The sequence below is a fragment of the Dipodascopsis tothii genome, assembly GCF_038497935.1.
Source record: "Dipodascopsis tothii strain CBS 759.85 unplaced genomic scaffold V1510scaffold_1, whole genome shotgun sequence".
NCBI lineage: Eukaryota > Fungi > Ascomycota > Lipomycetes > Lipomycetales > Lipomycetaceae > Neoaidaea > Neoaidaea tothii.
In genome coordinates, this window is record NW_027117985.1 from 513,027 (window position 1) to 525,312 (window position 12,286).

General features: G+C 43.5%; 6 protein-coding genes across 6 annotated transcripts; 3 read left to right on the forward strand and 3 right to left on the reverse strand.

Annotated features, from left to right (window-relative positions):
• Positions 1 to 97: 97 nt before the first annotated feature.
• V1510DRAFT_388065 (Alpha/beta knot methyltransferase) lies at positions 98 to 1,016 on the reverse strand. The gene is made up of 2 exons (XM_066931712.1): positions 668 to 1,016; positions 98 to 634 (listed from the first exon to the last, which is right to left on the reverse strand). The coding sequence occupies exons 1-2, from the start codon at positions 938 to 940 to the stop codon at positions 158 to 160; spliced, it is 750 nt and encodes a 249-aa protein (XP_066791831.1). The 5' UTR covers positions 941 to 1,016; the 3' UTR covers positions 98 to 157.
• Positions 1,017 to 1,603: 587 nt separating this feature from the next.
• On the forward strand, positions 1,604 to 3,015 carry V1510DRAFT_446784 (uncharacterized protein). The gene is made up of 3 exons (XM_066935734.1): positions 1,604 to 1,831; positions 2,011 to 2,619; positions 2,653 to 3,015. Exons 2-3 carry the CDS (start codon positions 2,099 to 2,101, stop codon positions 2,903 to 2,905), a joined length of 774 nt encoding a protein of 257 aa, XP_066791832.1. The 5' UTR covers positions 1,604 to 1,831; positions 2,011 to 2,098; the 3' UTR covers positions 2,906 to 3,015.
• V1510DRAFT_409356 (60S ribosomal protein eL37) lies at positions 2,934 to 3,466 on the reverse strand. Its single transcript, XM_066932570.1, has 3 exons — positions 3,428 to 3,466; positions 3,239 to 3,293; positions 2,934 to 3,203 (listed from the first exon to the last, which is right to left on the reverse strand). The coding sequence occupies exons 1-3, from the start codon at positions 3,432 to 3,434 to the stop codon at positions 2,993 to 2,995; spliced, it is 273 nt and encodes a 90-aa protein (XP_066791833.1). The 5' UTR covers positions 3,435 to 3,466; the 3' UTR covers positions 2,934 to 2,992.
• Positions 3,467 to 3,723: 257 nt separating this feature from the next.
• V1510DRAFT_37269 (uncharacterized protein) lies at positions 3,724 to 5,551 on the forward strand. Its single transcript, XM_066931499.1, has 4 exons — positions 3,724 to 3,863; positions 3,913 to 4,022; positions 4,148 to 5,128; positions 5,169 to 5,551. Exons 3-4 carry the CDS (start codon positions 4,211 to 4,213, stop codon positions 5,196 to 5,198), a joined length of 948 nt encoding a protein of 315 aa, XP_066791834.1. The 5' UTR covers positions 3,724 to 3,863; positions 3,913 to 4,022; positions 4,148 to 4,210; the 3' UTR covers positions 5,199 to 5,551.
• Positions 5,552 to 5,904: 353 nt separating this feature from the next.
• On the reverse strand, positions 5,905 to 7,137 carry V1510DRAFT_424525 (phosphatidate cytidylyltransferase; the record flags this gene model as incomplete). Its single annotated transcript, XM_066935098.1, has 2 exons — positions 5,905 to 6,396; positions 6,430 to 7,137. 2 exons carry the CDS (start codon positions 7,135 to 7,137, stop codon positions 5,905 to 5,907), a joined length of 1,200 nt encoding a protein of 399 aa, XP_066791835.1.
• Positions 7,138 to 8,521: 1,384 nt separating this feature from the next.
• Positions 8,522 to 12,177, forward strand: V1510DRAFT_409366 (putative nonsense-mediated mRNA decay factor). Its single transcript, XM_066932571.1, has 4 exons — positions 8,522 to 8,578; positions 8,615 to 8,702; positions 8,742 to 11,221; positions 11,266 to 12,177. The coding sequence occupies exons 1-4, from the start codon at positions 8,570 to 8,572 to the stop codon at positions 12,094 to 12,096; spliced, it is 3,408 nt and encodes a 1,135-aa protein (XP_066791836.1). The 5' UTR covers positions 8,522 to 8,569; the 3' UTR covers positions 12,097 to 12,177.
• Positions 12,178 to 12,286: the final 109 nt, after the last annotated feature.

Here is a 12,286-nt window from a genome sequence, read left to right on the forward strand (position 1 = left end):
AGAGAGAGAGAGAGAGAGGCGCGGATAGTGTGGGAAAGAGGTGGGGAGCGAGGACAGGTAAGGAGAGGATGCGCCGGTAGAAGAAATCTAGAGAGTACTTAATGCGGATGAAGAGATTATTTGTTATGGTACATATTTCAGAAGTGGAGAGAAATGATCAGGCAATACCCCAAGAATCCTCGCATCCGTGACAGAATTTACTGCATGCGACGGAGGCAGAAAGAGAGTATTGAGATACTCCGATTTTCTCGTCGACCCATTCGTCGGCGAAATCATCATTTCCATGAGCCATGGCGCCGACAAACACGCAAATACTTTCGTCATCATCTAAGTTTGACACGTAGTCTTGCACTCGTTGTACCGGAGCATCGGCGCTTAGTGTAATTCTTCGACATTTCGGTGGGAGGTGGTCGGTAATTGGGTTCTTAATGACTCGTAAAAGTTTCTCGTGGGAGTTCACAGAGCGAATCGATAGTTTATGTAATAACTGTACCATAAGCCCAGAAAATCTTTTAAATGTGCGTGGAATACGAACGGATGGATTTACCTCTATGAGGACATTTTTCGCTGTGAGAATATAGACTTGGAGTTTACCAGCTTTGTTGATTGGTGAATCGAGTAGCGTCAATAGACACTTAATGTTAATATTTGGCGACAAGTAACTTACTTGGTGGGTGATATCTGGCCGTGCATCGGCTATATCTCTTTTCATCCGCTTCAAAAGTCCTTGGTGGTCGTCACAATTGAGAAGTGCATACTTGTCGCCCTGCGCGCCATTCTTGGACGAAATCTTATGAGTCTCTAAACAAGCTTGCGAAAGGACGACGACGAGTCTTTGGCTGGTTTGATCCTTTGATGAGACCGGTGTCGCAGCGACTGGTATAAACGACGGCGGGCATGAGTTAGTTCGCGGTCGAGGCGACGACTTTTGGGCAGGCATTTCGTGGTCTGGTGCTGTCCAGTGGTCGATTGAGAAAAGGTGCCGTTTTACGTATCAAAAGAAATGCTGTTGAAGGAGTTTTGTTTTTAATAAATTTTTCATGCTGTCTTGTCGCCTTGGGAGAAAAATTTGACGCAGTAGGGTAACCAAAACGGATCGGCTGTTAAGGTTCAAACATGCGTCGTTCTCAATAATCACTAAATGAGCGCGCAATATGAATACGACAGCGATTATGGATGGAAGGACGATTTGGATCTGGATGATTCAATCATAAAGCAGCTGGATGGATGCTCTTCTCAACTGCAAAAGACCGAAACTACAGATGTTACATTATTGGAAGGAGAGGAAGTATCCTCGAGTGCGTTCAGTATAAATGGATTGTCAATTAAGGCAGTTGTCAAGGAGAGAGATGAGGCCAACAATGCTCTCAAATCTGCCAAAGGCGAAATTGCGATTATTCGTTCAAATATATCTAAAGTTGCGAACGATCATGCTGAAGTTTTGTCATCACTCAGAACGGAGCATACTCGAGAAAGGGAAGCTCGAGATACGGTAATCAATCATCTGCAATCGGAACTTCGGAGTCTACGTAATGAGAAACTTTTCCTCGAGAGAGACCTACAGGACGCTCAGCGTCAACGAAAACAAACGGTCGTTGATGATATGCTGATCTCTAAGCAGGAATCTTCAGCACGAACCACGAAGCAGTATGGCAAAGGAAAGGCAAGGCAGAAACGAAAGGACGTGGGTGAAACTGTTAGAGATGGGTTTGATGATTCATTCCAAAAGTCGCCGCAGAAGAGGCTGAAAAAGGCTATCATTGAAGGCGTTGAGCAACTAGATAATTCGGATCCTAACAGACATGTCGATGATATGAAATATATTGTACGAGTAAATCTTTTCTCAAGTGCTGAACAGGTGCCTCCGTTTGTCTCCTTCTATCTTTTGACTTCGAATTTAGGTAATCAGAAGGCATTTCTTGACCTTCTGGGCCCGGTTTACGAGAATGGTGACGCTCTTTTGGAAACACTAATGAACAAAATCATGGAAGCTATTGAATCTGATCGTAGGGAGTATACACAACTTGTGGCCCTTCTGAACTTTCTAGAGCAGCTGTTGCAAAGGACACAGGTCTCCTTCTCGAGTGCACAAATATCTATGATCTTTGGAGTTTGTTTGCAGATATTGCCGCTCGTGTTCGATTTAGAGCTCGAAGACGTGTGGGAAATAAGAGTTCAGATAACTCTACTCCTGCGAATTTTGAAACTGGTGGTCTCCACGAGCGGCATGGCCACTGGCATCATCAACACCACGGAAGGTATTCCATGGAGTGAAATTTTCACTCTGCTACAATGCGGAGATGCAGAAATCAAGCTCGCAGTTTTAGATCTTTTGATTGTGCTTGTAGAAACAGGAAGACTTCGATGTGTTACCGGAGAACTACTTCGAGTCTCAAGCTTGCTATCTGAAGAGTTGGGTGAGGCACGGAAGTTGAAAGCAATCGACAACGCAAGCAGTCTTGATCTACGGATTTTGTGTGTACGATTTTTACAAGAATGTGCAATATGCGACACCGATTTCTCTTTATATACAGTAGAACCAGTCGTTTCAAAACTTGTACACTGCCTGTCTGAGCAGATGGATAATCTTTACAGATCTTTCAATTATCGAGAAAGAAGGTTTGCCGTGTCGTGTCCTTTGCTAATCAACAGAGTCGTGCTGGTTGAAAATATTGTCAAATTGCTGTGCTACGCTCATTTGAATGAACCTCATCCGGAGATGTTGCTCACCAGTGCTGTTAATCATGAGAGCCTTTTGTCTATGACAAGGATAGCTTTCAGCGAGGGAATGGTCTACGATAATGGTTTCGACGAACAGACTTTAGAAGGCGCTCGCCACATTCTAGAAATGTGTATGACCATGGAAGAAGCTGACGCTCTATACTATTCCATGAATCCAGAATGAAGACTATGTGTGCCACCCTTGAAGAGTATTAAGCATGTATAGAGATTGCATTTTACATATTACAAGTAGTTATATGTGACATTTTTGTTACTCCTCCTTCTTGCTCGACACGGCGACGCCAGTACGGAATCCGTTCTTGAATCTTCTGTCCACATGCTTGAGATAACGCTCACGACCAGTACCGGTGGTCTTTCTTCTCTTCGCCTTCTCACCCCAGTTGTACTTGCGGGTCTTCGCGGCAGGAAAACCACAGGAGGCACAAACTGACTTCTGAATGTGATACGACCGACGGCCACAGCTTGCTATTAGAGACGCCAACCTATGAAGACTTACCGTCTGCACAGAGTGTGCGACTTGTTGTGGCGCATGCCAAAGCTGGAGGTACCCTCTGCTCTTGTTAGCATAAAATTCACAGATCTCGCAATCAATAGTCGCCGAGATATCAGTTATGTCGCTTTTGTTTATGCATATTCGACAACGGCATCCGATTACTCGCGAAGATGACACGAAGATCTCACTTACTCGTCATTTTTACTGTATTTTCTTGAAACGATGTTACCGGTAAAGACAAGATAATCGTGTGGTGAAATCTACAATATACGATATAGTGTGTGTGTACGTACCATGCGGCAAGTCAAAAACCCTAAAAGAGCAGTCACATTTTAGGTCTCGTGGCATAACCGGAAGTAGGCATATTGCGTAGGTCAATATCATTTAAAGTTTAAAATATCACGCTAAGCGCGTCTCATAACGTTTCTTCTTTCACGCGCGTCGCGTAGACCGTCTTTTAGCGGAGCTAGTAATTATATTTCATCCACGCTTTGATTCAAATCCTGCACGGATATCGTATAACATCCCTCAAGCTCTCAGTGGTAACAAAACACCAAAAGCAAGACAGCTATGGAGAACGAACCCACGCGCTTTCCTCCCTCCTCACCACCGAGCGAGAGGTTAAATGGTATTTTTACACCACTATCAGATGAAGAGCTGAACCGGATGCCCTTGAGAGAAACTTCGCCTTCACCTTTACCGCAGAAGTATAGCATGGCTTTTTTCAGTGGTCAAACTGCAGGCGCTACTTGCTATCCTACTCCGCTTCCTAGTAGTAGCGGTATAAGTATGTCATCACCGGCAAAGCAAAGTTGCCAGCAGCCAGTGCCCAGGTGTCATGGTGAATCGGACCTTGCAGCTTGTCTGTCCCGGGAACATTCCTCTATTATCAATGATGGACTGATTAAGAAGACACGATCAGGATTAACTTCAGATTTGAAGACAGAGGACGTCCACGCACCTTTCTCCGGGCTCATGATCGCCACTGTATTTCGCTCGGGCAAACCGTGCACGATGGGCCGATCCTCTTCCTCGTCGACAATAGGTCTATGTCGCACGAACAAGTTTATATCTAGGGTTCATGCAAGCGCAGTGTTCAGAGTTGAATGTCAGATGTTAGAGATCAAATGCCTAGGTTGGAACGGGATTAGAGTTCTCACTCGCATTCGTCAACACAATTTACAAAGACATGACACAATTCTGCTAGATCCAGTTGAACGGATTATTGTCGACATATGTGGAGAACGTGTGCGGGTGCAGTTGATCGACGACGATGAAACTGACGAAGAACAATTCGTGCTACCGGCTGCTCCACAATCAGCAATGCCGTCCGATACCTGTTGCCATGGGCGTAATGATGGTCTCGATACTACGAACAGGCTGTCTCGCCTTCCAATTAACCGGGCAGGCTCGAGTGAGGCTCTTAGCTTCGTGTCTGCATTCTCAACATTTGATGATTCAGAGACCGCTGTTGCTGATACCTCAGACGCCACTGATGATCATAAGCACACATTGGTGAATGCGGGGAAGCTCTGTCCAGGTCAAAAGGATGGAGAGCCGCTGGAGTATACCCCGGCCATCGATATACTTGGACACCATCGGATATTTATAATTGCGCATTTAGCGTATTCAAGACTGGCATCTACGCCGCTGTCCTCCATTTTCGAGTCTCTTCCTTCTAAAACAATCACAAAAGATCATCTGAGGCAAATAATAGATGATATACCATGTATAGGGGTTATCCACCGTACGGGTAAAGACGCCTCTGGAAAGAAACTAGAGGAACAATATTATTATATATCTGAGAGAGATGATGATGAACATCGGCGACGCGCAGTGGAGGAGCTTCGCGGGCACCCTGCACTGAGATCATGTCGTAAGGTCCACAAACAGGTTAGTGAACATTCATTTTATGACGGGACTGACATCGAAGTATTATTGGAAAAAGCCGTACCAGCGGTAGGTCACACGACTCAATCATATTCCAGGCTCTTTTGGTCCTTACTAGTAAGGTACGAAGAGGTGCACAAGCCAGCTATCGACTATCTGATTTTAGCGTTATAAGACAACATATAACACTGTTAACACACTCGACCAGTTGTGTATAATAATCAACAGGGTCTATGACTTTAGACGACTATTCTTGTCTAGGTCACAGAAACCTCTGCATATCTGTAACATTAAACAACGCTCAGCGACACATGCTTCTCACGTTTTTTTGGTTGTACAGCTACCTCGGTTAGTGCTTATCTAGATCTCTTCTTTTGCGATGTCCTGGTCGAACTAATCTGCTATATACGTATTGATAATTAAATTAGAAGTATTTTTGCCGACTATCGGTATTGTAAAACTACAGGGATCATGCTACATTATAGCTCACATTATCTGAAAACTGCTCAAAACTAACATGCACGATTAAGCTATATGATATCCTTATTGATAACCTGATAGAATGTACACTTCCTTTCAAATATTGACTTTCAAGGCTTATGATTTACATATTATTAATTATGTGAACGATGAACAATGAAAATTCTTTCAACTGGGAGTGCTATTTCTCACCACTTCCCAGTTGAAGTTTTTAAACCGTAGGTTTTGAGACCAGTTAAATGTCATCCGTTTTTTAATTGTCTAGTGATATCTGCACTCCGAAGTCCAGCCCTTCTGATTTAGGCCTTCCATACTGTATCCAAACAATTAAGCGTATTGCCGTTTATGTAACCCTGATTGAACAAATATTTGTGCAGAGAGGCTGTAAGCTGCAATTGTTCCTCTAAAGTCAGACTCTGGATAGCGATTTGTAACACTGATCCCGGGTCTAGATGTTGAGAGGCAATAAAGCTGTCGTAGTAAATGTAAGAAAAAAATCCCATCAAAAATTGACAATCCATTCTGTCTGTGATGCCACCATGGCCAGGGATAGTGTCTCCGAAATCTTTGATTTTAAAGGTCCGCTTTAATCCAGATGCAAAAAAACCACCGAAAGGCGCGATAAGAGAAGCGAAAGTAGATAAAACAATCACATGAAAATGTATCGGCGCCACCGATAGTGTTTGTTTCTTTACCAAAACCTGTAAATAGTCTGGGATTTTAAAGGTCTGTATAGTGAAAACAGGATTCGGGATGCACTCCATTCCTGAAAAGGCATTTTCTGAAAAATCCTGTAATGTCAGTCTAGTTTGAGATGTAATTACCTTAACAGGACATATCATGTAGTTCCACTTGATGAGCACATGGCTCAGGATCATACCAAACAGAATTGTTGATATCCAAGCTCCAACGAAGCCTTCCACAGTCTTCTTCGGTGAAATTGCAATCAACTGGGTTCTTCCAAACGTAATACCGCAAAGGTATGCGAAAATGTCGTTGATGATCACAAGGGAAGCTGGCAAGAAAAACCAAAACATACCTGAGAAAATATTATTCATGATGAAATGCGCTTGAACGACCACGAACAGTAGCGTCACATGCGTGAAAGCAAACTGCGAAAACTGAAATTTGTAATACCCTTTTTCTAACGTGGTAACAAAAAACATGAACCCCACTATGTAGAGCATATAGGATATGAAACGATGATGTATCGCTAGAGGTAGTAAATAGGCGTCTACCAAGACGGCCTGCTTAAAAAAAAAAATGACGCTCTCGCCATATAAGAAGTAGATAGTGGTACCAAGAAAATACCAGTTAAGGGCTTTACCATATGGCAGCATTTTCTCTTGGCTTGGTATGCTTGCCAAAGCAATGACTTCTTTATAAGTAAAAATCTGTATCGCGCTGATCAGGGAGATGATCCATATATGACCGGCGGCTAATAAAATGAAAAACCCAGCTATCATGACGACTGTCCAGATTGCTCGCACAATGAAGTTCTGGCGACGTTTTTCACTCTCGGCCTTAGTCATCAGCACAATTTCCACCGCCTATCACTCACTGTCTGACTTCCATCTGCGGTATCGTTCTGTTTTTGCTCAACCGCGTGTTCATCCGAAGTAATTGAATTCCCAAGTCTTTTCTTTGGACTGTTGGCTTTTGATGGAGACTGCCCAGAGGAACTGACTCTTTTTGTCGGCATTGCTTCGAGTTTGCTTTGAGTTGGTAAATCGATGAACCTTTTGCGCTGACTATCCTGCTTTTGTGACAGCCTGGCGGTTATACTTCAATGTTAGAATGCTTTCTAGAGAAGGCAAATCGACATGAACATATCTGCATTGGTCGATATACCACAGCTATCGTATGGAGTATACTGACCGATACCGTAGCGACTAATATAGAAATAAAAAAAAAATACAAAAAGGAAGAGAAAGAAGAATCGTACTTACAGTGATTGAGAGCAAAAGAAGATTTCTGCGTATCAACAGCTCGGCGCTTTGAATAGCGTTGGTGTATATTTCAGTGTGATGTCCGGGGCAATGTCATTCACATGCACAGATAGATTTGTGTTCGGACCTTCAATAGGGAAATGTGCTGCCTGTACTAATGACTTTGATTACGACAGACTGATGTTTGATAAGGTCCCTTCCAATAACCTCTCAATTTTATTTATCGTGATGCTCTTTGAAGGGATTGTACAATAGTACGACTGAGGTGAAGTTTCCGAATGACGATTTACTATGACAGCACAGCGAAGAACACTATATATATTTATGCCAATATTATAGTTCTGTCTATAGTAGAAAAAATGTACTCTGTATGGATAGGGCAGCCAACATCCTCAACTTCCCATCCGAGCAATAAGAATTTGTTGAGTGCGCCAATATTTCCTTCACTATCTAGTTTACCCGTCGAAAAGTACTTAAACGAATTGTGGATATATACACCTCTTTACCCGTAAAGCGAAGGTATACTACAGTGGTCAGAGAGCTTTAGTGTAGGCTGTATGAAGTTAGTGTGCTTACTACGTGTTAGAGGAAGATCCCGGTATCATGTTGTTTACTACTGACAGACGATTCCTGATATTCATGCCTGTAATGCCATGGCTGTAACTTACCGTGACGATTCAAATTCAGGCTGATTCAAGTAGCCTGAGCCAAATAAAGCTGCCCATGTAGAGGGGCAATGCAGAGGACTCCATCTCTTTTGGCACCAAAGATTATAGGTGTTCTAGTGTATGCATCTAAGAACCACGGAGAACACTGGGGCGATAATCCGAGTGAATGTGATAAAAAGTCAAGTGACCGTAGCTGACTAAAATGTAAATGGGTGACATTTAGGTATATTTAGCAGCTCATATGACATCACATTTACCCGGATGAAATCTAAACCACACTCGTAGCGACAAGTTGGCCCATCTTACTCTTGAAATTTATGAGCAGAACCCATCCATACGAATAACTCATGGTGGAAGTGAGTATTTCAAAAAAACTCGTACTCAATATCGAGAATCAGCTTTCTCTCGACGAGACAGCCCGACGGAAGAGACGTGACAAGCTATACAAGGCAAATTCTTCAGCATGGGAGGGTGAACGTGGTTAGTCTTAGCACCTTCGATCATACACTGACGTACCAGTAATAGCAGCGGGATCTTTGGACTCAAGCCTGAAGAAAAATACGGCATTCATAAAGCGCCTCAGGACTTCGCTGAATGCAGATAATCAGGGTATTCTGTTACGAGAGATTGCAACGCTGTCGTTGGAAAAGTACATGTCTGAGTTGATTGGAGCGGCTTCAGAGGGCTTGTTGAAATGTCGGGTCACAAGTGACATATGGGCTGCAATTGAAGTCATTTCAGCTCTGCATCAGCGATTCGGGAGTCGCTTTACTGCCACGCTTACTCTTCAGTTGCTACGTGGTTTTGTATCCCCACCGCAGCCAAACAATGCGATTGCGACTCCTGCCGAACAGCGTGAAAAGGAAGATCAGTCTCGACTACTGAAATACCGCACTTTACTTCGACTGTTGACCGAATTCTGGGCCTGTGGTATAATCAGGACCAGCCAAGAAGCCAGGAATCTTTCTGAGGAAACCGTGGTGATCCCAACACAAATTGCCTCCGTATCTAGTATGTCAAGTCTTCGAAAGCCACCTACCACCACCAATCCCGGAAATTGCTTAAAAAATTCGGGTCTGTATTCCTTTGAGCCGATCCCATTGGAAATACTGCGCGAGCTCTTGTCAACCGACAAGGACTTTTTGTATTTGCCTATAGCCGTTATGTTCGTCAAAAATTTCTCTTTCGATATTCTGGGTGTCTCTCTCAAGAAAAGGGATAAGGAGGATAATGCAGTAAACAATTCAGAAACAGAACTGAAAGACCTTCGATTTGAGGTAGCCAAAGATGCCGAACTCCAGCAAAAATTCCGCGACATATTAAGCGAGTATAACGACAAATTACAGCTACACATTAAAAGCCAACACGACACAATCAAGGCTAGAGAAAAAAAAAATAAGACCATCTATATGAGAGCTGGCCAGGTATTTGAAAACAGAGAAGCGGACTTTGACAAATTTCTCAAAACACAAGAAAAGTTGATTGCAAACGCTCATGTGATCTGTGAAGCTTTAGGAAGCGACATGATCGATCTTCCGCATGATTCATACGAATCCCGAGATCAGATGGTTTTGGAAGGTGTTTCCAGTACCTTCAATAGAGACACTCCTGAGTCATATGGCATCTGGGAGGACGAAGATGAAAAACGATTCTACGAAGATCTTGTGGATGTAGCAAGTCGAGTCTCACCAGATTTACAGGATTCCGGAAAGAAGGCCGTGAATACTGAGGCTAGCAGTACGCAGATTTCAGAGACAGGTCTGTCCGACGAGGACGATGATGACGAAGACGATGATGAAGACAACGATGGTTCACTCTCCAACCAGTCCATTGGGGCACAAATGGACCTAATTCTTCTGAGGCTTCCGGAGATGACAAATAGAGAATCTGTAGACCAAGTGGCCATCGATTTTTGTCTATTGAACTCAAGGGCATCACGAAATAGACTGGCTAAGTGTTTAAGGTCAATTCCGAAGAGCAGGCAAGATCTAATACCGTTCTTTGGTCGTTTGGTGGCATCTCTGAGCAAAGTATTTTCAGACATAGGCGCCCAAGTTGTGGCATTTCTGCAGCGATCGTTCAAACGTCTAATCAAAAAAAACAACCGCGAGAGTCGTGAGCTCAGAACCACAACAATGCAGTACATATCAGAACTCACTAAATTTCGAGTAATGCCTGATCATATAACATTTTATTGTCTGAGACAATTGGTCGAGGACTTCTCTCACCATAATATCGAATGCTTGTGTCTTTTGATTGAAGGATGTGGTCGCATGCTCTTTCGATCAGAATCTACTCGTGAAAGTATGTCACATATACTCGATATAGTGTGGCGAAAGATGACAGCTATGCACCTTGATACCCAAGATCGAATACTGCTAGAGAACGCTTTTTTCTACGTTAATAAGCCTGACAAACAATCGTTTATTACAAAGGAGAGATCCTCATACGAGTTGTACTTGCGGAGATTACTTTACGTTGACTTAAGCCAGCCTAATTGTACGAAAGTTCTGAAGCAAATTCGCAAATTTAATTGGAGCGACGTTCATACTTTGGCCTTGTTGAAGAAGGGGTTATCGCAATCATGGAAAGTCAAATATGGAAACATAAAGCATCTTGCTTATGTCGCGAGTTATCTTATGCCTTATCATCCTGATTTCAAAGTTTGGCTGGTTGACAGCGTCCTCGAGCAGATTCGAGTCGGTCTCGAGACAAGAGCTTTTAAGTATAATCAGCAGCGTCTCTCTCAAGTAAAATATCTAGGGGAGCTGTATAATCATAGCGTCATTGACTCTTCGGTAATTTTTGATACTTTGTACCTGTTTTTGAGTTTTGGGCACGAACATGGCCAGCCACTGCCGGGTGTCCATTGTACTCTAGACCCCCCGGATGATTTTTTTAGGATCCGGCTTGTCTGTACACTCCTGGATACCTGCGGATCCTTCTTCAGTCGCGGCGCGTCAAGAACTAAACTAGACTTGTTTCTGGTGTTTTTCCAGGTACTTATAATGATTACAGAGCCACGATCCTTTACTGATAGTAGTTTTATATCTGTACCAAAGACAACCTTCCGATGGAGATAGAGTTCACCGTGCAGGATACTCTCGGGACACTCAGACCGGATCTTAAGATCAGGTTGGCCATAGATGAGGCCTACAACAACTTAAGTCGCGAACTGGCAAAAACTTTCGAGAATGGCACTTTCAACGGAAGCAGAGATAGTGTCATCGACGATGAAGAGTCCAGTGATACTGAGGCTGAGTACGATGGAAACGAAAACGAGGAAGATGGTGAAGAGGAAGACGACCGCAACGAGGATGTTGACGAAGATGATGGTGATGAAGATGAAGATGACGATGACGATGACGAAGAAGAGGATGATACGGACTCTGACGAAGATTCTGACGACGATGAGAGCTTCTCAGAAGATACCGGCGAAGAAAACGAAGTGGGTCTTACAAGGAAACGGAGAGACCCGGTGCCTGATGAGGAATTTGATAGGGAGTTTGCCCGTATGATGACTGAAAGTCTTGAATCTCGTAGATTCGAGAAACGGACGGCATTTGACGTGCCTCTACCCATGAAGCGACCGTCCAATCAGCATACTCAGCATGCTCAGCAGGCGTCTTCTTCTTCGACGCATCTTAACCCTAACGATGAGGACGGGCCTGACAGTCCTATATCTTCAACCGTGCCATCAGGCGTCAAATTTCGGCTTTTGACTAAGCGCGGTAATCGGCAGCATGTTCGAACTGTCGAACTTCCAGCTGACTCTTTGTTCGCGGTATCTACGCAGCTGAAGCGAGAGGCGGAAGAAGAGGAACGACGACAAATCAAGAACTTGGTTTTAAACTATGAACGTCATGCTTTATGATCAGCATAAACATTCTGTTGGATTCATCTTTGATTGTTTTGTAATTTATCCATAGATGCAACATACTGTGTTCTCACATAAGACCCGTAATATGTTTTAAGTCGATCTGCAATTCGCAGTCAACGTACCTGCATAGCCACGACAGTTGTCAATCCATATTTGCGTCGGTCACACGTAGTAGCTTTGTTGC